Raw genomic sequence first — 27,111 nt, 5'->3', positions numbered from 1 at the left:
CGCATCATGGAAAAATGACGAGAGAGAAATTTTACGATGCACGCGCACCATGCAACGAAATTTTCACAGGAAGATGGCGGACTCACGTGTACGAGCTTAAACCCACAAATATAGTCAATTTCCTAAAAACTAAGGGGAAAAATGAAGCTTTATGATGATGAAACTACCCTGAAATATATTTAGTAAACTAACACAGTAACAGGAAAACAGTAATTTCAAGTTTTTTTAAAAAAAAACTAAGAATGATAAACAAAATGAACATGGTTCAATACTCGGGAGTGTAAATTGTATTTATATATTTTTTGATTACAGATTACTGGATTATACAAATTGTGCTTTAAGCAAATACGAAAGAATAAGTTATATTGGTTAATCTAAAGCTATAAAATTATTAAATACATACCTTAGTCCATTTGATGGTATTTTCATACCAGGTTGACCTATATCTGATATTCAACGTAGCTGCTCCGGTAGCGAATTCTAGCGGCGGGTGCGGAACAATGTGGGAGTCGCTTTCAGAAATTTAGTTATTTCATATTGAATTCTTTTCCATACAAAAAAATTATAACTGTAAATATTATTGATAAAAATTGTTTTTTTAAAACAATTTCAAGTACCTATATTTCTATAAGCAAGGGATTTTTCCCGTTTGAATAATTATATTAATATTTAATAAAAAATATAATAATTAGAATAAACACTCAGCATACATATTGATTTTCATAATTAATAAAATTATCTGTATTATTTTAATAATTTTATAATAATTTAATACACAATTTATATTAATATTGAATACTAAGTATTTATTAAAACAATTTTTGTTTCAATAAGTTTCAAAATAGTTCAGTGTCTTAAATTAAAAGGAAGTGTGAATTCTAACTCGCGTACATAAGTTCACACAACTTGTTTTTATATAATTACCTTCTTCCTATTCACCTTGTGACTACGCGAATCAGTCGAAGCTCTTTTTAATATTTGATTTGACTTCGCCAGTAACTTTGCTATTGCTATTATTTGGAGCTTCGGTTGTGATGAACAGCTTCGCGTTTGTTGCAGAGCTTTAAAACATTCGAAGCCTACGACTCGCTCATGAAAATATTTAGTTACTTTTGTGTTGTATATGTTTGCATTTAAATATGTTGGTTACTTAAAAAAAATGGTGGCACGCTGTTTGCTTTTATGAATGTCCAATATTAAATTTATGCATGGTTATATTTTTATTTAATAATGTTATACATAAGGACCAATTAGCTAATCACTTAACTAGCCCAAACATTACAAACGATAAAAGGTTATTTACTTCAACTTTGTATTTTATAAAATAGGTGTAATACAGCTTCGCCGAGAACAATATTCATAATTGGATTCGACCTCGCGATTTGATGTTCGCTTCGCATCTCAAAAATCTAGTATTCGCACAGGCCTACAGAATATGTGACAATTATATTTCTTAGGTTGGGTACAACAACTCAAACGCGTATATCAGTTTACGGCTGGTGTAAAATTACTCTAAACATTATATGTAACGTAGATATAGTGACGTAAATATGTGTTGTTCTTTAATAACGTATCAGAGAGTGTTCTCCATGAGATATAACCTTGAAACGGTTATCGCCGCCCCACTGTTTACTTCCTACTAGCTGAAAATTGATAATTTAGTTTTCCAGAGATCCTTAGGGAATAAGCGTAGCTGAGGCTCTTTTCAAAAAGACAGGAATTTGAAATTTTAGTACGTTACTGCTGGGACCGAGATTGTTTAACATCCTCATTGATTTTCCAATCCAAGTGAATATTGTTTCATATTCACTTGAAATGGAAAGTAAATTGGAGTATATAACCGTCCTGTTTCTGGCTGTAAAGTACGGACATTAAAAATCACATGTCTTTTTTGAAAACAGCCTCGGCTACGCTATTTTTCTAAGGATCTCTGTATAATCATGGGTTCAAGTTGCTACTAGAATGAAGTAAACAATAGGGCAGTGACAATAGGATAAATGTTATCTATCGTGGAAAACAGTCTCAGTTAGTCAAATGCTAATAAAACACAACAAAAATTTACGTCAGTATATTAACAGTATAAAAACGTATAACAGAAGAACAGGCAGACAACAAAATAGTTCGGAACGTAGTCTAAGTATCCCACGTGAAGTGATAACTTAGTTTTCACAGTAACAAATTATACATGTAATAAATTAAAAGAAATTAATAAAACAATTTAAAACATTTTAAATTTACATAAAAAAAATAACTATGACTTATCTCATACCTTATATTACCGTGTGGCATAAATACTCATACACTTGGATGTAAATGCTATCAAAATGTAAAAAAAAATTGTACCTACATATAGTTAACAGATCTTAAAAAGCCGTCCGCTGAAACGGTAAACTACTTTAAGTAACGCAATTATGTTTTATAAATGTTTAAAAAAAACGTTAGGAACAAATAATTAAATGTATTTTAGGAATTTGAGTGACATGGAAACGTTTTGTTCCAAGAATTAAACATGATGAAATTATATACTTGTGTTAACATACTACTGTAAAAATATTCTGCCGTAGCTATTGAAATAATACAAATATCGCAATGTCGTTTTTCAGACTGATTAGGAAGAAAGTACGAAAATAAAAAATGCATTTTCCATTATTCTTGTTTGCCTTTGTTTCGATGCGCCCATCCCCGAAATTTACCGCCAGGACCAGTCAATACGGTTGGTTGTTTGCTTTTACAGGCAAATTTACCAGACGGTTGTGTTTGAGTTAATGCTGGGGCAATGAACGAGTGAGTCTTACAGTCTTTTTCGTAGCGTTAGGCAACGAGCGTAACAGTACAGTTTTGCGGAATGCATAACGCATCACTCCCAGGCGGTACCCATATCACCGAATGCTTAAGGCTTTAATTTTTAATATGATGGAGGTCCGAAAAACTTCATAAATATGAAGTATCATTTAACCTCAATCTTTTTTAAACTCTTCAGCTATGTTATTAAATGAACACACTTAACCCTAAATTTCACAGCCAAATAAAATACACATCTATACATTTTCTTTACGTTAACAGTTTTACAAAAGGCAAAAAATAATTATTTTAGTTTTTAAAATTTATTATATTTAATTACTTGATGATACGACCTTAAAAAATTAAAATAAACAAGGGGAAATGAATACTGCTCGTTTAAAATAATTTCTAACTTACTTTAAAATAAAAATTATCCTTTAATTTGCCCAAACTTAAAAATATATTGTTTTTAACTGAAAAAGTGAGACAGGATTGGTTCAATGCACTCTCTTCAGCCAGAAATAAGCTTACAAACATTATGGACTAGAAAGGTAAAAGAAAGAACTAATTTTATAAATCTTCAATATACCACGTTTTTAAAACGGACCAAAAAGTATAAAATAATTTTATCTTGCCTGATACAGATTTTTAACCATATTAATATTCCTAACGCCATTAGAGATTGTCCTGAAAAATATTTTGTTGTGACGTTTTAATAGGTATAAAAATACTTGTAGGATTTAAAACTAAAACAAAATTTGTGGGCGCATGCAATGGACTATGAATAGTTCACGTAGGTGACTAATTTTCATAGCACTGCAATTTACATGAATTGTTGCGTGAGTTTTCTGAAAGAAAACTATTCCCTTCACGCTTTACTGTTATGTATTGCATGCAAGCCCCGCTATTTTCTTTTTAAATCTTCAAGTATTTTCTTAGCTACTAAAAAATCACAATCAAAATTTTTTCGGAACATTCTTAAATGGGTTTAGGAATCTTTATATTGTTTTAAAATCTGTCTGGGGCTAATATGCACTACTTTAAACATTTAAGTTCATTTAAAAATGTTTTGTATGAAATAAATTTATTTAATTGTTATTTCTTCCGTGGTTTACACAAATTATTTCTACATTTTTTTTTTTAACAAATGCTGTTACATACGTTTCATCGGTGTTCTTTGTTATAGTTCCATTATACTTTATCGTTGATGATACATACACCCATCAAACAAAAGAAAAAATTTCTGACTACACATGAAATTGCTATTGAAGGACTTCGCGTTCTTCATTGTAGGAAAGTTATAAACTGAGTCAGTTTCCGTGATACGTACGGAGACGCTTGACAAGAAATAGCTGATGTACGGAATTGTCGACAACGGCTATTGTCTCTTAGTTACTTCTACGATTTACACATAAACGTTTGGCTGTCTAAAATCACCTGTATTATATCTGCAAAAAAATATAAAAAACAATCGGCGTTCATTCAGAGACCCAACTGTTCACGTAACGAAACAACCAAAACTAATGAAAACAACTTCATTTTGACAGTAAAGACGGACCTTTATCTCAAAGTATTGGAATATAGTTTATTCTCTTACTAGACCTTGTTAAACATTCATAATGTGTTGATAAAAATAATTCTCTTATCTGGAAAACAAAATAAAAATAGTTAACCATATTTTTCATGGCCATATAATTAATTAGTCGAGAGAATTTATAATTCAAGATTTCACCATCATTGAACTTATTGATACCAATATGGGATTATGAAATTATATACAACATAATCCAAAATGATTAAATTACTATCACAGTTGTTATAAATAATAACTGTTTTTTGTTTAGTAAATATTTACATTTGTGTTAGCTTCCTCTCATAGTTAAAGACTGTAAAATATAACAAACAGCTGTAATATCACTGCAAAAAGCGTAGTACGGATTTAGTTACATAAAATAATCAATTTCAAATTTTTATTGATAATCCTGGTACCAATATTCTTTACAAATATTTTAAATTTTGATACATATTTGACTATCAATATAATTAAACCAACAATTTTAAGAGGATATCCACTCAAACTTTTTGTTTGGAAGTGAGGTGTTGTTTGTTTATAATTCAGCCAATGAGCATCGGATGTTTGTCAGCAGTAAAGAGGGTGCTTAGCACTGTATAATTAAACTGTCCATAACATACATTCAAACTTTGTTTAATGTGTTTACGCTGAACATTGCCCTCCTAGAAGCTATAAATTTACAGTGGAGCACTCAAAATAAAAACTTATTCGAGTAATTTGACAAAAACATTCAGAACTTAAACCACACTTGGTAAACTTACTAAACTAAGTTATCATGAAGTGCAATATTTACAGTAATTTGTTCTGAAAATTATTTAGTCAAGCAGTTATTAGAATCCAAGTATGTGATATGTAATAGGAAACATTAACTTAAAAATCTCAACCCGGAACTTTGTTAATAATAAATAATCGTACGCCAACGATCATTATTTAATCCTATTCAGAAATGCATCAAAAAACGTTTAAAAAAGCTGACAGTATCCACATTAAATATCAAAGCTAACGGACAAGTTAAAAACAATTAGAACTCGCAAATTATCTGAAGAGCAATGAGTTTGACATAAATTTATCATTTTATTCACCTCACCATTGAATGCAATACCATTTAATATGATGTAATAACCAGTAACAGGAATAGATTCAAAACTAGGTGTATAATGCTTTATTTTCGTTTGAGTGTCAGAGCTGAGCATAAAGGGAAACTGCGTAGTATTTTCTACCTGTATCGCAGAGACGTTTTTAATCATTAATCTCTACATAATTTTCTTTGACTCTTATTATTTGCAAGAATAATTAGCACATTTCAGTCAGAATTTTAAATTTTGCTTAATTAAAATTACTTATTATGATATATTTTTATAAAATAATGGACAAGTACGTTGTTGGTATGAAACTAGAAAAGGTAATGAAAATGTAATGATACACTGCTGTTGTCTCAAATGCCTCATTATATTTTAATGATGATAATTTTTTTAAATAAATCCAACATTTCTTTAGCAAACGCAGTGAATTTGAGGTAAACATTTGTAGCACATATCCAGAACTCATTAAATAAGATATACACTAACTAGTATTTATACATATTTTGTAATAAGTTTTTCAATTGAATGTTTTTAATATTATTAACTAAAAAAAACATATATTTTACGATAGGTATATAAAATAGTTTATCTTGTATACTTTCGTCACATTATAAAAATATGCTTCATAATTCATACAGGAGTACAATACCATACGAGTGACACACCTTTTACGTACATTTCTAAAATATGTTTTACACTATAAACTATGGCACCATTAAAGCATAAATGTCGCCCAGGAACTTTTACATTTAATTTTTATATCTACTCGTTCCAATTAACTGTGGCTTGATCTTAGTTTATATCTGAATGGCTGAACTAAGAATTTTTTTTTATAATTTTACTGGATTTATTGACATAGGCGAATTATGGAAGACAAATATGAGAGTGAATTTTTACTATTTGCATGCATCATGCAACGAAATTTTCACAGGATGAAAAATAGTCTACAAACAAAACGAAGGCTACATACAAATAAAAATTATACATGTGTTTTAAAATCTTATACTTAAGTGATCGATATACTGGTCCATATCATTAAATTATTTATTTATTGTGAATATTAGTGATATAAATTTTGTTTATAAAATTATTCAAGTGTTTTTCACGTGAATTTATATAAGGGAGGTTATGTTTCAGCATGTACAATATATTTGCATTGTAACACATAAATTATGACATTTTAAATTAATAAATAATCAAAATTTATAAATGCGAAAAACCATTGTGCACATTTATTTATTTTAATTATTAAAATTCATCTCGATTATTTTACAAAATTGAATAATTAATTTTATTCACCTGTTTATCTTGATATTGAGTACTGAATATTATAATAATAACTATATAAATGTTTTAATTTGATTGAATTTTTATTTTACCAACCCTACTTTTAATATCACTGCAGCCCTTTTATTATTTTATTTGTATTAATTATTTGCATGCAAAATTAATTTTTTTATTACTCCAAATAAGTTTAATTTCTTACGCGCGTACATACATGATTGCACGCATTATGTATTACAATGAAATTAGTGATAAAATATAGGTAATTTTTTTATTAATCTGTTAGTTTTGTAATACAGAACAATAACAAGTGGAAAAATATAAATTTTAAGCCACTATTTATGTTTCTCCTGTTAGTCATTGAACCCCCTCTACCGAAGAGGTACGAAAAACGGGAAGCGTCGCTAGCTCGAGTGCGGAGCTACCTTATAGCAAGTGATCAAGGCTGTGCTTAGACGTAAGATTTGTGTGCTGGAATAATCCTGTAAGCCGAGGGACGCTCCCACATAATTTCGCCGGACCGACCCCGAGCACGCCTCTTCATCATTTCCTTGCCGCCCGCAAGTGGGTCTCCCGTGCGTTTAATAATTTCCAACTCTTGCGAGCTTGTGGTTACCTAGACCTTTTTCTTTTTTAAAAAAAAATCTATTAAACATGCCTCTTAGATAACGGCAAACGCTTTCCTTTATAAACGATTTCCAAAAGAATGAGGGTGAACAACACCCAATTCTCTTTTCTGGACAGAAACTTTTATTTATTTATCATTCAGAATAAATTACGTTCCTACAAATTGCGTTCGCTCTACTATGAACGCAATTCAGTGGGATACGTGACGAAACGTGTCCAGTAAAGAAAAAAAAAAGCTTTTTTTTTTCATTCCGATTAAGTTTAATTGAGAGTGGCCTGTGTTTGCGTTAGATGCAAACGTGTATGCATGAACCAATTTTGGCTTGTCTAACCCGTGCTTTAGTATTATTCATTTTCTATACGTTATGCTAAATTCATTTCTAATAATCTATTCTCTTAAATTCCAGAAGAATAAGTAATCAGGTTTGTAATGGTTTGCGTAGTACGAGTATTGTTTGTGCAAAACTTCTTCATAAAAGTTTTTTTTTTTTTTTCGAAAATTGTTGACATTAATTTTTTAAAGTTTTTTGATAAAAAAATTACACACAAGAGTATACAATTTAAGTGCACACAAACAATTTTAACAAAAAAATTATTTTTGTGTTCAATATAACAGTTGGTAAAAAACAAAGGGCATTATTCAAGAAACATTTTTTCTTAAGTTCACCATTTAAATTTCCACACAAGTAAAATATGCTAGCGAAGGATGCTAAAAGCGAAAAGATGCTAAAGAGTTCATTTTCCACAAACTTTGACGCTAAGAGAAAGTTTAGGCTCTTACTGTCAAAGGGATGTAAAAGATGAATATAGGGTTGTACAAGATGACTACAGATGAGTACAACATGACTACGTATACATGCAGTATTACTACCGGCTTTCATGAGTTGACTGCGGATGCATATATGTAGTATTACTTCGGAAGTAGACAAGTGGTGTGCGTACTTACAACATGAAAACAACATGCGTGCATGCACTCTGTACTCCTGGATAGTCATGGGAGCTGGTGCATTGTGTTGCTTAGTTCCATATCACGTACACCGTTTGAGTTTCGCTGCACTGAATAAGGTATTTACTTCCAGATATAAGTTAATAGAAGCTCTTCTAATAACATCTTTAGTATGCAATAGTGAAAACGGTGCTACATCATAAATTTAATGTCACAATTTATTTTTCACCTACTGTTCTAACTTTTTTACTTTTTACATCCATACATATATGGGGTACCGTTTGCTTTCCTGCAAAACTTAGGAACATATGATATATATATTTTTTTAATTAATTTCTACCAACAATTTCTCATCCGGGAAATTCGACACCTTCAACTCAGTTATAAATGTTCTAAAACCTAAGGTAATTCGAATGATCTAGCAGTTTTCAATCACTGACATTATAAGTTTGCTTCAACTTTGCAAGTGCAAGAAATCGCGAAATCATGTCCTGCGTTAGTTCAAATAGTTCGCCAGTCGAAAACAATCTGGAAAAGATTTTCAGTCTGTTTGTGCGTGATGACGGGAACAGATGCCAGTTTCCGAAATGTCGCAACTGTATTTTTTTTTCATAGGAAACCTACTGTGTTCGTCGGTGTGCTGATAATAATAAGTTTTTCTTCATCGATTTGTTCGTATCTTTGGTGCGTTTTCTAGCGTTTGTTGTCCGTCTTTATATACTGTTATTGTTGAAACTGTCTCGTCATTGTTATCCCAATGTGTTCGTCTGTGCTGTTAGTATTTTTTTTTTCATCACCAAATTTCTTCCACCGAATTCTTGAATGCTTGCGTGTGTGCTGTCATCGTGGTTTTGTTCATAATACCGGTTTAGGTTCTTAATTGGGTTTATACGTTTCACATCTGCAGATTTAGGCTTGTTATCCGTGGGTTTGTGTTTTCATTTTCATTTCTTATTTTGCATTTATGAATTTTCCCCACGACAATCAGTGCAAAACTGCAATGGCGTGTGTCCAAGGAATTGTGTTAAATCTCCAGAAGGAAGCTCTCTGAGGCTCGAGCCGAGAGTCGACAGAAGTTTGCGGTTTTTCGCTGTGCTTGTGCGGCGGTCGCGAGACATTCTTCACGGCCTGGTCGTTATCTCGGAAGGCGACGTCCCGGTTTTAGTGCCCTCTCGGCGTCTGCAGCCGGGACGGGGAAAACAGTGATTTGCAAGTATCATCCCGTGATTTAAACTGCCTCTTCCACGTTCCACTGAGAAGAAGAATTGTTTGCCCTCGAAGTATATATTTTTGCTAGCATATGTCAAAATAAACATACACAGTTGATTAAAAAATAATAATAATTTTTGTACCAAAAAGATTTTGTTGACCCAAAAAAAAAAGTTTCATTATCTCAAATGTAATTAGGAAACTGTAGTGCTACATTCATATGCTGGTAGTTTATCGGGTAATTAGTAGCTAAAATAGAACTGTATTTCACTATTAAATATTCCTAGCTTTCACAGTCATTAAATGGAAGTTAGAAAAGTTATTTCCTAAGTATTTAACTATTTTACTAAATAAATTTAGGAAAATATATTGTAATTTTGTATAAGTTTAAGATTAATTAAAAAGGTTATTTTTCCATAACTTTTCAGAAATTTTTTTTCAAGCGCAAAATTATTTGACAAGGGCAGAATTTCACTAGAAAACATGTGACAAAATATGTAAGACTAGTTGGACAAATTTTGAGAAATCCCGGTTTAGTTAAATTAATAAATGAGAGTGAAGAACATGATAAGAAAAAATACAGACAAAAATGCAATAAGTAAAGAAGATAATATTTTAGTGAAAAGATAAGCACAGAATATGAGGTGGTGTCTGACTGTATTCAAATAAGTTAGCTGAAAGATAACTGGAAGAGCATCAAAGACAGCCAACTAAATCTTATCGTTTTTCCAATATTCATGAATGGCTTTAAAGTTTTAACGAGAAACGGTTCAATGATTTAAACGGGTCAAAACTCAGACACCTACACAGCAATGCGATCAGAATTCCCGGACCGCAATCGCAAATATCGGTATTCCCTCTTGGACGTGTTTTGGGTTGCTATACAGGGAAGCTGCGCGGAAATTAATTACTCTGCGCGCGACAGAGTGAAGATTACTGCGAGAAGATTTTAGCATTTGTGTGTATGGCCACCGTGATGGCCTCGCTTTACGTGCATGGGAACAATTTACTTGCAGATAAATAAAACAAATGGCACTGTTGCGTAAACAAGATTTTGTATCGCTTTTCCCTGGAACGGCTTTTGATCTCACTTGATAAATTACTTTAATCTGCTACAATATTATCTCATATCTCACACTAGCTTGTCAAATCACACAGCTAAACGAGTTTTTTTTGTTTGTTCTAACTGTCAAAGAAGCTGATGTTTAGATAGAATAAGAATTACTCAAAATATTTGAGTAAATAAAGTTTACAATATTTTTAAAAATGAGCACTCTAGCACTCTGCTTAAACTAACCTACAAATTAATTCTTCCGTGTGTATTAAGGCACATGATACATACTACTATGAAGAAAAATCTTACTAAACAAAGCTTGTTTTCAAAATTATAGCAGAGTTGGCATATACACTGCAATTAATAATGTAATGGAATATAAAATACGAATGTCACCACTACACTCTTGGCGTAAGTGATGTGACTTTTAGGTTTCGGTACGCTGAATGTGACGTTAAAAACGGTATTCGAGTTATAAGCAGCATATTTCGCTTTCACAAAAGTAAATGCAAGACAGCGTTTTGCATAACACCGTAACGCTCAAAATGGCTAACAGTGGAAAATCGACAAGTTTATAATGAGTACCGAACCATTTGACTACAATTATAGTTCTAAATACCAGGAAGGTTTCTCGTAAAATCATTCACGTAGGCTCACAAAGACGTAAGGGTTAAACGCATCCAGGTTAAAGATGCACTCCTAAGTTATCCGTGGACAGCCGCGTGCAATTATCGGTTATTGGCAATTGTCCGTAAATCCTCTTGGAGATTTCACGCGACGGGCTATTAGTTATAGCTAGGTCTCATACACAATGGTGACGGCTATAACTAGAGGGATTTCCCTGGGAAATTATCACGATAGTTCTCTTCCATCTGAGATTTAGTCAAAAATTTTCTCATTAGATATTTACCAAACGTTATTTTTCGAGCTGACGAAGTTCACGCAAATGATTGTTCTCATAAACGCATGAGTGAATTTTCACCACTTTTATGTTAAATTTTTTACGTAAAATTATTTTTTTTTAGAATATTCGTGACTAAACATAAGATGCAAGAGAGCGCTAGTGTCATAGATTTAAAAGAGAAGTGTTCAAATAATATTAACGACAAGAAAATGGAGTAACTGTTATGACTCGTGAGATTGAGCCTTGATACCAGACTGTAAAAACGTATATAAGATTAGAGCTATTTTGCCTACGCTCTGTAAAGCGATAAATTAGATGGACAAGTTAAAGTACGACGTGTAGATTGTTCCGACCTACGGCCGGCATTCTCACAGTCCCTCACACATGTTAACCCTATCAAGGTAGGGTGGGAGAAATTTCCAGTTAGTTTATACATTCCAGAGCAATAAATTTAAAAAGAACTGCTAGGGATCACTCCCTCTTTTTTGATCGGGAAGGTATTATAGTTTCGGCAATGACCAGCGGCTAGGGCCACCATCCCAGCATAGTCACCGCCTCAGCCCCGTACCTCACACAGCTGACCAGAAGTACAGCCAGACGTTCAGGCATCACGACGGCGGAGCGCGTGAGGGTTTGTCAGTTGGCCGCGAGGTGGCAGGTCGCGAGGGCGCTCTGAGCCAGCAGACATAGTTCTGATCCAGGACTGCCCGTGGCTGGCGCGATCCACATGATCAGGGTTTTCCTTCTAATCAATAAACTATTGGCTGTAAACAGGCAAAAAAACCTTTGCGCTTCACCGGACATTTTGAGAGCACAGAAAAAAAACGGTGTACTCGCCAGCGATATGTAAACATCTAACCTCGGTAATGAGCAAATTAACGCGTTCTCATGTAGCAAATAAACTCATAATACTAAAATCGGACATTAAATTAAACGTATAATTCTTCGAAATAACGCCGAGAGTGACACGTTGTGTTCTCAACTACATTTCTGGACAAGAATCACGTGTAGTTTCCGCACCCGCCAGTAGAATTCGGTGCTGGAGCAGCTACGTCGACTATATATTAGCCTAATTTGATTTGCAGAGCGAGAGGTTAGACTATTGAAACCAGTGGTTTCGTTCTGGTTTTAAAATATATTTATTTTTTTGTTGACGTTAATATTTTATTGAACTTATATTGTAATTCTTATTTTATTCTTTTTTATGTTTAGTTCATAATATATTTATTGTAATCAGCGGATTGTTTGGAAACATCCCTACGGAAATGACTAGTAAGTTGGTAAGATCAAAAATGGTCTGAATGTTATCTTTGAAAGATTTGTGCAATGGGAGTGCATGACTTGATGTAGTATGTCCAAAAGCCTACATCAAGTCATGGTCTGGAAGGTCGGGGAATATTCTGGTTAAGTATAATTTATATGGTATTTCGTATGTTGTAAGTGCGTTTAGAGTATTTCATTATATTAATTTTTGGTCAGATGTTTTTATAGCTTAATATTTTAGTGTGGCTACCTTAGTAATAGGTAGGTAGATAATAACGTGTGCAGGAACTATTTTCTATCGAGTGTGTTGACCGGAAGGTGGTCACGTGTGCTCCCGCGCGCAGGCGGTAGAGAAGAAGGGGGAACGTGTGTACAAGAGACAGTCAGCTAGGGCCGGCGCGGGAGACGCGAGAGCAGCTGCCTGCGCTCCGCGAGAATACTTTAAACCGGGCTTGCGCGAGCGTAACGTATTTTTTGATAACATCGCACGTAACGAAAAATAACTGTGTAACCATGTCCGTGGTCAACCACTCCAAAAAGTGGTTGCTGGTGTTCAAGACCTGCGAGTGCCTGAATGTGTGCCCTACAATACCGGGTGTTGCTGGTCGTCGGGCACTCCCTATGCTGCCGTAGTGCGCTACGATTTTAGCACACGCAAAGGAAGAAACCAACTACGAGCTACGGACTTGCAATTCAAGTGTTGGCCCGCCCTTTTTACGTACGCCCCTGGGAAAACAGTACTTTTTTCTTGAATAGAATATTACCGCGACAGCGCCGAGTGTTTTCAAGCATGCAATTTAAAGGAGACCACTAGTGTTAGCTTTACAACCGCGAGACTGTTAATAAGATTGCTTAAAATCCCACGTAATTAACTCTTCAGTGGATTTACCAAGAAATCGCCACATACATCTTACCTGACATTTTACATATTTTTTGTTGGTATAAAAAAACTTTGATAATGTTGATGAGGTTTTAATTTTTAATATTTGTAAACGGTAGCCGTAATTTTCATGCGGTGTATATATTTCTTATTTTTTTTGCGTAATTTAGGGTATTTTTATGTTTCTTTCTTAAGTATTTTTATGGGGTTAAGTCCTGTTATAAAATTTTATTTTTGCAAAACAACTCAAGGCCACGTGTATTTTCCTAGCAAGAGATGTTAAATAGTCTTTATGATTTTTAGAGTAAGTCGTTAAATGATAATTTTGTATTTTTTTATGCTACCGCCTATCCGTATTCTTCTACTTCCCTGCTTCGATGTTTTTTTGAATTTCATTACTGTTTGGTATTATTTTACTGGCACCCTTTTAGAAGCGAGAGCTAGTTGTTTGATTACTGCAGCACTTAAAGCACCGCTTTTGTTTAACTTAGCTCCCCGCAGCGTACTGGAGTTGTTATCACGGACCTAGAGTAAGGGTGGTGGTAACACTATATAATGAAACGGCCTCGATAAAACTGAAAAAAAGACTTTAAATTAATATTAAACACAGACTTTGGACATTGTTTTGACAAGAAATGTTATTAAAATACTGCCAGTCCTGTAAAAATTAAATTAAACAGTTAATACCATAACGTTACGCTTTGTCTCAATGAACTTTTTGTTTTACACCATCCACCACATACGGCATCACCATTGTTACACCTTTCCGTTTCATGCTACTTCCGTTCCATTCGCGAAATTACTCCTGCCAAATATTGTATAACGCGATAGCTAAGGCATTTACAAAAAAAATATAGGTATCAAATATTGTGGCAAACATAATTTTAGTGACTGTATTGTAACATATATTGCTTTGTAACATATAGTCCACAAATTGGAAATTTTTCCCGTTCGTTTTAATACCCGCATGTCTGTGGTCAACAGTTTGCTGGTAGCACTAAGAAAAACCAAATTTATTCGTTTTTAAGGTAAATAAGTGTTTTCAGCTTCTTAGAGATTTACTTTCAATGAAATTTTAAGGTTTTGTTTCATTTGCTTTGCCAAAACGGAATTAGTACTACGAAGATACCTGTAGTTTTTATCAACTGTTTATAAATTTTTCCTATACTAGACAAAGATCTGATGGAAACATTCGCTACTGCATGGAATCCGTAAAAAAATGTTTTAGGTGTAAACATAAGTTATATGTAAGTGTGCCAGTGATTCGAGATAAATTAAATTCAAACCTTAAATGGGTCATACCTGGGACAGGTACCTTACGTTAAATTTACGTGAATTATTTTTTACCAGTGGTTGTGAGATGGAGTATATTTACTATAATAAAACCCTAAAACTAAATTAAGAAACATGAAACCAATGACATGCAAAAATTATGGCAAGTTACTCGAAAGAGAAATTTTGTGCTTCGATTAGTCAGAGAGAGATGGTATCAATGATTTTGCACGTTGACACGTACGACGCAATATAGTATTGTTACGACCTATGTGGAGAGAAATGGGTTCCTAAGGGTTATCCCAATTAGGTTTTATTACAGTTTTCTTAGTTACAAATATTTACATTACTAATATATAATTGTACCTAAAAATATTCTGCCAACAATCACTGGCACTTAAAAATGTTTATTCGCAAGTCACTCGATGTCTGTCAAGTTCCACAGTTCACACTCCTCACTGGAGCTAGGCTCAACAGTGGTTCGCTCCTTATCTCGCGCCTATCCACACACAAGTCTCGCGCCACTAAATCGCACTCTCTCGATCCCGTCGCTACACGTCGCACCTTTCTTGAGGAGGGTCTCTCACCCTCTTCGCCGATGTTGCACTTACCTTCACTCGCGGAACTCTTCGAACTCTCGGAACTAGCTCGGAACTCCCGCAGAAGCCGGCGTCACTGCTTAAGTACCTGTGGCGTCATCCTGGGTCGCCCGAAGCCCGAAACACCAAGAAAGACGGCGTCCATTCACGCCACTCCACGCGGCGGTCCGCGGAATTCCCAAGGCCACTCAGCGATAATAGCTCGAGGCGGGACAATGCACTGGGAGCGGAGAGGGGAGGCGGTAGCGAGGATCCTTGTAATCCAGCCAGGCACGCGTTGCATGCCTTACGTCAGTGGACGCCATGTGTCACGGCGCGTGACGCCAATGGCTGTGCAGGGCCACCAGCCAGCTCCGAACCTGGCGCGTGTCGCGGTCCTGTCTGCGTTCGCAACAGTATCTATGTTTAATATAGTTTCAAGAGTGTTTAAATGTTATTTACATAACTAATGAATGTCATTATAATTTTTTTTTTTTGCATTAAGAATGATGGTAAATTATTTTTCCTTGCTATATATTTCGGCACCCTCAGTTTCCATGTACTCAGAACTGCCGCCTCCTTTGAAATGATTGGTTGTGGACGGAAGGTGGGGAGCGCGTTCCTTCGTGTCGCGTCAGGCCTCTCCGTCTCTGTCGCAGTTCCAAGACGTAACATCCCAGGAGCGATCACCGCCCGTCAAGCAACATCGATCTCCGCGCAGAAGAAGAAGAAAATAGCCGCCGCAGAGTCTTTTGAAGTTCCCAGGTTGACGTGCTTCTCGGAGTCCTATGCTGAATACACGCCGTCTGCGGTACACGTATTTAAAAATAAATAAATAATGTGTTATTGTGCTTATGTACGCGCATAGGAAGTTAAACTTACTTGGCATGATAAAATATAACTTAAATTTTACATGTAAATATATAATATAAATGAAATAATATAAGGACTGGAATAATATAAATACGCTTGGTAAAATATTAATTCAATAAAAATAGAAAATTTCATTAAATGCTCATTATTCATTATTAATATAATTACGTGTATAAAATTAATTATATAATTTAGTAAAATAATCTAGATAAATTTTAATTAACAGTGAAATCAATAAACTTGTTGAATGTTCATTCAAATTTAATAATTTTAACTATTTATTAAAAAATAATTTAATAAGTCATATTATCAATAAATTATACATACGGTAAAATTTATATACACTTTAAAATTTATGAAAGCAATATCTTCACTAATACGTACAATATATAAATATTTTTAATTATATAGACTCATATTCAATATTAGACTAAAGTGTAAGTATATATTTTTTTTAATTTTATGTAGCTTTTTTTATGTAGCTTTTTTTTCGTTGCGTGGTGCGTGCGCTTCGTAAAAATTCACGCTCATCATTTTTTTCATAACGCGCCTAAAAGAAGGAAAAACTTGAAAAAAAACGATAACCATAAATATCAAACTAAACTGGTGCTCAAATAACGCTACGGAACATCTAGGAACTGACTAAATGGGTTGTAATATTTGTCTTCTGAAAGTGATAGTGTTAAGTGAAATAAAGTTATGATGTATAAAGTTGCAACATTGTCTTCAATTAAGATAATGCATCGGAAAACTACTGTAAGTTTAGGATTGCTTTTGTTTTTTTTTTAGCTTTTGGTAAACACAAATAACTTTTGCGGTGTGGCGTTAAGCTGGTGTTACGCATCGAGACGGGGGTGACGCGACGACAGAGACGCGAATAAAGTTATTTTTCTTATCAATCACGTTTGACACACGCGACATCGGCACGACAAAATTCGCGGAATCAACAACCTTGCCTATAATGTTGAATTCATAATCGCGAAACGGGGCGCGACTCGTAAACGCGATGCAACATAAAAGATATCGCGTCTTTCAGATCATGCGGTTCTCACTTCTTCCCCAAGCAACGAGCAAAAATAGACGTTAAATGAAAGAATTTGTCTTGCCATCACATTCGCAACAAACATATGAAAGCGAACTAAAATTTAGCACTTAATTGTAAAAATTACCATGCGTGAACACATTTCAGACATTGTCCAAATAAATTTAAGTAAACAAAACCTTAACAAAATGCCCAAATAATAATAATAGTAGTAACAACATACCGTTTAAATCAGTTCAAATCAGTAGCATCGCGCCTGCGACGCGATGGAAGTATAAAATATCGTCATTTATGTCGCGCTGACGTCACGGATGTGTCTAACATGATTGGCTAGAATAATGTTCAAGTCCATCGCAAAGAACTCTTCGCGCTATTCTGATTTCAGCATTTTATAGTTTTTCAAGTTCCATCGCGCCTTGATTTCACCGTTCCTGGTAATAATATCAGATAATATTCCTGCATTTTTTAAACGATTTGTTCACTAAGTTTATATTTTATTTATTTTAAATATGTCCACGCACAGTCATTTTTATCCAATGAATTTTAAAATTGATGTAAAAATTTTCATGAGAAACACGTCCACTAAAAAAAAAAAATAACATTAATGATTATCGATTGTATGATTCGTGTTTAATGACAAGAAACATTTTCACATAAACATTTGATTTTATTTTTCGGGCGGATAAAAACCACATACTCTCAATAAAAGGATAATTATCTTTACTTTCACACCCGTAATAGTACTGTGATTATAGCAATTAGATAAAAACCGTTTAAGCATTTCATCACTTTATTTCATTTAGCACGATAATCTAATGTTACAAAGTTGTGCTTGTAAGTACAAACATAATTTATTCTGTAGTAAACGTTTTTTTTAACGTCTCGCTTAAAATAACGTGTGTCATAGGCTTCCTTCAGTTGTAACTAAATATTGTTTGAATGTACAGCACAATGACGTGTATCATGCACACAGACGCGTCTGGCTGAAGATTAGGAACGAAATTTATTCGGCGCAATGCGCCACATAAAGGTCCCTATGTATAGAAACGGTAAACGTTCCAGGGTCTCTTATTGGTTTTCTTCACGAATAACTGAAGCTAGAAGAGAAAAAAAAACTGCACCTTCATGGCGGTTCATATGCAGTACGATCATATCTGAGGCTGTTACGACACGGGCGTTGTTTACACGTAGGGTTTAATAATGCAACACAAGCAGGCTGTGTTCCTTCACAGAAGTGATCCCAGAAACAGCGTGCCCATTTTATGTGGTATAATCTCTATAAATATTAATGTTTCTGTTCGCGTGAAAAAAGATAAGAAAATGGGATGGATGATAACGATAAGAAAATACTCTAATTGATTCACTACATGCGCCAGCTTATTTCCAATAACCAAACAATTAAAAATTAAACATTCTAAGAATGGTAGCCTAATTCATGAAACGAGAAAGGTGAGAAGTGAATTATTTTGCTATTACGTTTGAAATATTTTAGGCACAGATTATTCGTCTTTTTTTGTTTTGTGTAAGAGTAAAATAATATGTACAAAAATTTAAATTCAAGAACTTCAGTAGCTTCACGAAAAAAAAACCTAGAAATCACTGCATCCGTTCTTTCGATAAATATAAAAGTAACCAATGCTACAAAAATTTTATATATGAAAACGAACCTGGTGCATAATATACAAACCATTCAGTTTAACGATCTACCTCCAGCTTTCGTACGTCAAAACAAACAAAACACACTGGCAGAAGTGATGAGTGTGATATTAAAATTACATATAACAAGAGTATAATACAAAGAATTAGTAAATTTTAGTTGGGAGAGATGCGGTATCCCGTTCTCATTGTTTTATAATAATTATCATGTTCTTCCAGGCTAGTTCAACAAATAACTAAATGTTAACAAGAGACACATGTTAAAAATTATGGAAAGTTTGTAAACTCATAATATATAACTTATTTTAAAATTATAGAATAAAAATAAGAAATTTAAATTTATTGGGAAGGTTATTAATAATTTAAGGTTCACAAGCGTTCATCATCCACGCAACGTTTTAAAACTAGATGTATGTGCACCTTGGATTCATAGTGGGGAAGCAGATGTTTTCCAACTTACTTCTGAACTCTTTAGAAATATTAATGTTCAATCTTAAATATAATGTTTTCCTGACATTTTATTAAATTGTTATTTTCATTTATTGTGAAAACAAAGATAATTATTAACTATATTGCGCTGAAGTGTTTTGAGGCTATGATTTATGTGGCAGACCATCACCTAAGAACGAAACACAGGTTTGAAGCGTAACTAGACATTTTACTTTAATTTGAAACCAATGCCATATTAAAAAGCTTCAGAAGTGTGGATATTTTTTACGTTGAAGTTTATTATGAAGCGTTATTATTGTGTGTAAATTACATCAAGTAAACATGTGATTGGTTGGATTTCCCTAACTCTTCATTCTACAGTAGGAAATTTCAGGAATATACAGAATCATTTGGTTTGGTATTTAAGATAAAATGTTAAATTATTGTAACAAACTTTACTAAAAGATTTTTATTTTCAACTTTATTCTTCTAATAAATTAATAACTAATCAGTTAAATTCTCACTCAATAATATCCCACTGCGTAGACTACAGACACGGTTGATTGTTTTATGTATACTAATGACGACCACATATTCTACGAAATTTTTTCTGAAGATTAAAATTCCATGTAGCGGGTTTTTTATGAAAAAAAAATAGTTTTTTTTGGAAGAAATGTTTTGTAAATTATTTTTCTCGTGGCATGTGCTTTTAACTTGCCCTCGATTAATGGCGGGAAATTGACCGTTTACTACAATGTAAAAAGTAAAAAAAAGAAATGCATTGTAAAAATTAAGCCTTTTCAACTTAAGGTTTTGATTGAGGTACTAGTGACTAGCATAGAATGGCTGCTAACCATTTGATGACCCGCCACAAAAGTTCTAAATCACCACCAAATTTCATAACTTTTTCAGTGTAAGGAAAAAATTGAATGCAAATATGGACTAGTCAAGACAATATATGCAGAAGCTGTATATGTGATTATATTAGGAATGTTAGTCAATAATCAATCAAAGTTTAATATTTTAATCCAGATGTCTAAGTGAAATACTTAGATATCTTGTCCGAATGCCCAATTTTATTGTGACCCCTGTATTTATGAAACATTTTTATCATTCACACATATTTTTTTGTGACAACTGGTATACTGCAGTGTTGCATGATCATTAAATAGCATTGGAATTAATTTTATTATTGTTTAGAAGGACTTTACTGGTTGAAGATGTGTTTACCTATTTTGATTTTATTATGATTTATGGCACCTAGTAATAAAATTCCTTTATAAATGATCCTTTCTAAATGGACTATTGAGGTAAATTATTTACTAGAAACTTGAAAATATTGTCTTTTATTTCCTAAAACTGTTTAAAATGAGCTGGTGGCATTGACATGTTAATTCAGTGTTCTGAAAAGCTTTTAGAAAAAATATTCACTTTCCATATCTCATACAAATAACACTTTTATTAATGGTGAATTTTTGTCCTTTTTCAATACCTTGTCAAAATATCTTTCTTTAATTTCTTTCATTAAATTTTTATAATTGCATATCTTTTTTTCGTGATTTGTCGCTACAATTTCGTACTTATTAAGCAATGGCTCTAGTATTTAATATTATTTGTGAATCTTCCAAATTCGTTGTTATTCCTTTTGAGAATTACGTGAATGTCAAAAAAAGCGCTCTGTGCTAAAAATAATTGTCGAAGACATCATCGAAATTTTAATCCATTTTTTTCCCACGCAACAAAAATGCATGCATTAAGGAATTACTTATTTTATAGCTGAAGGTAGATGAGTTCGTTAAAATTTTTTTTTTGGGCATTTATGAATTTTATATCGCTCATCTGCATTGCAAAGGCTTAAAAAATTGCAAATATTTTTGAAATTCAATTTTTAATTTATTTTCTCATAAATGGTGTCATTTTGCCCTGAATTTTTTAAAATTTTTAAATTGATTTTTATTTTATTCCAATTGAGAATATTTGTTGACACTCTTAGTAAGTATATAAAGAACGCAACAAACCTTTGGTGACTACTGTGTCAATTTAAAAATTTGAATTTGGTCGGTAAATATGAACATTATGCACAGTCCTTCATTGCACCCAACAATGGAATAGAGACATTGTAAACGGAACTGCGGGACAGGACAGCAGCAGTTGGTGACTCACCGTGACAGCTCGCCAGAACACTGCAGAACAGCAACCCAGCTACCAACCCTCTCCGCGCGTTGCTCGCTGCCGACGTCAAAGCCATCTCGTGCACTTTTCCCTACGACTGACACTTGGTGCAGCTGGAGTTTCCCATGTCCGCTCAGATGCCGTGTTCGTCCCGACGGTGGGTACAACTGGGTTCACTCACACGCCACGAGACGATGGATCCTCCCAGATCGCGAGTCCAACACTTCCAAAACACAAACAACACTTCAGAAATATGTACACTGAATTCTAAGTTTCCCTAAAAGCTAACCTACCCAGAGCGTCTCTTGAGTTCCAATCACGCGCGGAGATGTCGCGGCGGAACGTTGCAAGCTCGACGCTTAAGAGTTGTCGGCGCAGCTCTGCTTGTCCCCGGAGCCGACGGGACCGACGGAGAACAGTCCCATTTCGAGCGATGCGGTGGAGGCGCGCTCGAGGATTTCGATTTTCTCTCTCATGTCACTCTGTGATTATAGTATATATATATATTTTTTTTTTTCTCCCCTTCCAAAAGTTGAGAGTTCGAAGAGTCTTTGCTTCCTGCCGAAGTGACGCGGCAAAGGAGGGCTCTCGCGATAACGCGGCAGCCGCCGAGGACGTCGATTCCTCCGCCTAAGGGCGCCCCGGACACTTCGCAAGGGCGCTAGGGACTCCGACGCCGTGTCGGGACGCGACGGGCAGCGCTCCGCACGGCTGCGCAGGGAGACAGGCCGCGAGCTCTCCGGCTGGCCCTTGAGGGGGGGGGGGGGGGAGAGTGGCGGAAGCACCCGATCTTCGCCGAAGCGCCGAGATCGCTGCGCGCGCAGCCCGCCTGGCGAAGGGGAAGAGAAGAGAGGACAGCCAAGCTACGCTCGACCACGAGGTAGAAACTCTAATTACCGGGACTAAGGTTAATTCTACTACAGGTTAGGAAGAAAACGGGTTTTCTTATGGGCGAGTTTGGCACAGGGAAAAATTCTGCCGCTAGGTGCGCTGGCGTAGCGAAAGGGTAACATTTTACACACTGCCATGAGGGTGAACGTGAGAGAACCGCATTGAAGTCAAATAAAATAGTCGGTATGGTATTTAGTTATGTGCTTTTTGTTTGCAAGAATTATATTGAACAAGTCTTCCGTTAAGAACGTGTAAATTTCACAACTTTGTGCCTTTTGGGTACGTAAATAAAAGCTATACTGCGTTTATGTTTCGCCGCGAGCAATCTGCATATTATGAAGGTAAGCAAATATTTGAGGTAAGTTATGTCTGGATGAAAAAAGATGTGCTTGTTTGTGTTTTTATCGGTTTGATATCACAGTATCTATACTATTTAGTTTGTGAACGTTGTTGATTCTCGGATTAATGGAAATTAGGCGAATAATAACTAAAGTGAAGTTGAGGTCATGACCTCACTTTACCTTACTTCAGTTTACCTGCAGGTAAGCTTTGTACTTCAATTACAGATTTACTTGTTAATATAGCAAGCATAACATAAACAACCTTTCACTTGGTTATTATTCGACTGATTTCTCGGGATATGCGACAGTCTTTCCAAGCTTAACGTAATTTTGATTCATGCCACTAATACAATTTACATACCATATTCCATTATCAGTTACAGCAAGTCCGAATTTAAAATTTACGGACACAAAACGTTGGTGATTTACTAAGATATTTAAGAGAAAAATAATTGTTTTTTCAACTTTTCATCGCTTCACTGTGAAATTTGGTTTTCAAAACTATGGGTGTAGTGAGCTTGTATGGTGCACCCATCTACTTGCAGCATTTGTGCTTGTTTAGAAATTTGAAATAGGGATAAAATGTGGTAGGTAAATGGTTGTTCCTTTTGTGCTTAATCTTCAAGCACTATGTGAAGCAGGATGGAAAATATATTCAATTAAAAAAATTAAATAATTAGATCAATGCCATTTGATGTGTAGTTTAAAGGGGCGGTTCTTAACTAAACGATTTTACTATTTTTTTTTGTAGTTAGCCTAACTCAACTGACTATTTTAATATCTCAATCGTTGTAATGTAACCAACCTAACCAACTGTCCACACCCACTATTTAAGTATTTTAAACGCAGCTTACTAAAAACCTAACCAACCATTTACACAGTATAAAAATTCTTGACATATTTTTTAAAAATTATGTTATTGTAGTATACTGTTTTAACATGTAGAAACGTTAGGTTAGCTACATTAAAATTACTGTGAAATGGAGTGAATGATTGGTTAGGTTAGTTTTATGTGTATGTTGCAGAACTATTAGTTATTAAAATGGAAACGGGACAAACAAAATAATTCAAATTTTCAACCACATGGTTGCCTTCATAAGAGTGGAGAATACACCATGTAGATATGTGTAAAGGTTTTAAGTTGGATTTTTTTATATTTAATTTACTTATTTATTATGCTGTAAGTGATGGCCTCAATTTAATTATTTGTTTATTAAATTGAAATCTCATTGCAAAGTACCACACTTAATTGAAACATATAATTCTATATCCATGTAGTATGCTTTAAAATTGTGAACTTTTATAATGAAGTACCAAAGCTGTATTTTTTATGTTTCAATGGAATTTCACTGAAGTCAAAACACATGTTTTAGAGAAGTAATATAAGCAATTGTAACTATCACGTTTTAAAATTACTAGCTGATTGTTTTTAAATATATCAAATTGTGCTGGAAAAATCAGTGAAATAATATGTGTATTTGTATTACTAAGCCTGCACTAGAATTAATTTGTCCCTTGGCATGTAGTGTCTCTTGCTCCTGCCCTCTCTGTCGTCACCAGGTGCTCAGAGGCAGGGAATGCTACAATTGATATGTCCATAAATTTGTCCCTATTTTTCATTTTCAACACTGATTACTTTCCTGCATTTCATAACATTTTTTTCTGGGGTCTCAAAAATAGTTATTGAAAATTTTATAAGGCAAAAAAATTAAATTCCAATTGCAATATTGAACTTTTCCTATAGACATCACATAAGGATTAGTTAATTAGCTATTATTTGCTTTAAAAAGTCAGCAATGAATGTTTTTTTTTTAAATAATACATACCTCCAATATGTTTTGGTTGACCTTTGATGTGAGAAGGTAACGAAAGCCAATAGAATTAAGTGTATGTGACAACTCAATGATTGATGTTATCATTACTCTTATTCCACAGGCTGTTGATGGTGAAAGAAACAATTCTGGCTGATATTTGGTGGATAATTCCCACGTGTAAATATACTCCAAGAAACCAAGAAGTGTCTACATAAGAAATAAAGAATCATTAAGTATTTTTAATGTTTCAATACAGGAAAATCTTTATTTTTGTTAAGTGCAGTTTATGAATAGTCTATAAAATTATTTTTGTGTACTTATTTAATAAAACAAGTATATATATTTAATTTACAAAATAATTTTTAATGTGTTGTGTGCACAGGATGTGAATAAATTGGCCGAGCCCATATTTCCCATTTCATTCCCAAAAATGCTCTTGGAAGCAAAAGAAAATTGTGTTCATAAATTCATTAGTGCCTCTGGTAGTTAGTCGGTAAAGAAAACAATGACAAGTACCATTATCGCTTAAATTTTGATGTGTGGAAATTTTATTATGAATAACTGCATTATGGAAATTACATAATTTGTACAGCAATTTTTAGTTACCTGCTTCATGAGAGTAACACTCATTTTCTGGAAATTTTTTGGCTGCACATGTTTATATGTTAAATTTGGGGCCATTCTTAGGCCTGCCGCTTTACTGTCATACTTCAATAGAAGTTCCAAGTGGTTCATGCATGCTGCTTCCATCCCGATCTTAAATGAAACAAATTCCGTAACAGATTTTAACAATCAAATAATCATATTGAAATGTCAGCAATTTTTTTTTTACATTTGAAAACTAACCTTAAATACACGTGATTTAAGCCATCTGTTTCTTATACAAGTGTGGACCATCAGAAATGAAATATAACTTTCTGTCGCCTGTGTCACTACATGGGTGGGTAACTGAATTACAAACGTTCTTCTCATATTTTATGCCAATACCAAACTTTTTCCACATTGAACGGTTTGTTGTTGCTCCATCACACACTACGCAGTCTACAAACAGACCAGCTGCATCTAGTTTCGCAATAGCATCCAGAACCAAATTTGTAAGGACATTGCCAGGGGCTGCATTTTTGGTGAGATACAGACCAACAACCTGGCCCCAGTTACAAATAAATGGCCGAAAGAATAGGACCAAACCATGGTCAGCATACTGAGAGAACTGTGTGTCTGTTGTATTAGAACCTACATCCCTAACCCTGTGATTGTACCAGACACTGAATTTAAATCCAAATGTTGTGTTAAACTTATTTCGTCAAACGGCAGTACACCATGATGTTCAATAGTGTCTTTTCTTATAAGCAAGGATTACAGTTTACATTTAATGCACTGCAGAATATAATCTGAAATGCCACATTCTGCCTTTATACCTCGGATGTGTGTGTTGATAGTGCGTACTGTGGGAACAAAGAGAATTTTTTGTTCTTGAATATGCTTGTACAAAGAAGGGCTCTTACATCGCTTAAGAATACATTCCAGTATCCATTTCTTACTAAAAGAATTTTTCTGCAACGTACAGGAATGAAAGCACTGTTTTACAGCTTCTTGCTGTTTTTCTGGCAAATTGTTTATGGCCTCTTGTAAAGCAGTAGTAGAAAGCTGTTTGTTTTTTCCTTGTAAGTGTTTTATCATTGTAATGGCAGATCTTTCTTTTAGTACCGAACGCTTCACATTTCTAGTTAGAAAGCATCTTCGTGGAACTTTAGATTTACTTATTAGTCGTGTTTTGAAGCATTTGCAGTGTAGGAAAACTTCATTTGAAACAAAGCAACATTTTGGACTAAACAAAATTCCATTGCATATTGTTGCATTACTTAATATTTTTAATGACACTTGAGGTGAGTTCATGCTGGTTATTTCTTTGATATGTACCCCTTTGCAAAACTCTATTATTTCCAACTTTCTGAGAAGTAACAAAATGCTGTCTGTAGTATGGACATAGTTAAAATTTAACCTCCTCATATTTATTTTACAATTGCAAATGTACAAACTTGGCTGAGCACTGTCACGTTCCCAAACAACTTTAATTAACAAATCTGCATTGTTCTGCTCAGATTTTCGGTAGTAGAAATATGTCAGTGAAGCATCGTTTTCTGTTTTTCTGCCCCAACCATTATCAAGAGACCTTGATATTAGCCACTGCCACACATTTTCGTTTTTTGTGATGCTTGGGGAGCTGGCACTTTGTGGCTCTAAGCGAGCAATATTGACAGAATTTTTGTTATCAATGTTCTGTAAACAAGAATGTTCAAACATGATTATTATTTTGCTATATATTTCTAACAATAAATAGTCTGAAAAATTTTTATAACTATTTGTTTTACTTCAAAGTTATATGTATGTAAAACTAAGTATGTATGTGTATTTAAAACTGTGTACATGTAAAACTGTA

General features: G+C 34.1%; 1 protein-coding gene across 1 annotated transcript in view; it reads right to left on the bottom strand.

The window, feature by feature from the left end:
- The window catches only part of LOC134531429 (zwei Ig domain protein zig-8), a 686,659-nt gene extending 664,317 nt beyond the window's left edge, over positions 1 to 22,342 (bottom strand). Inside the window, exon 1 of the mRNA XM_063367131.1 lies at positions 21,617 to 22,342. Coding sequence (XP_063223201.1) covers positions 21,617 to 21,701 — 85 coding nt within the window. The 5' untranslated portion in view covers positions 21,702 to 22,342. The remainder of the gene's footprint in view (positions 1 to 21,616) is intronic.
- Positions 22,343 to 27,111: the final 4,769 nt, after the last annotated feature.

This window comes from Bacillus rossius, chromosome 3 (genome assembly GCF_032445375.1).
Source record: "Bacillus rossius redtenbacheri isolate Brsri chromosome 3, Brsri_v3, whole genome shotgun sequence".
NCBI lineage: Eukaryota > Metazoa > Arthropoda > Insecta > Phasmatodea > Bacillidae > Bacillus > Bacillus rossius.
This window is presented reverse-complemented; position numbering and strand designations above follow the sequence as displayed.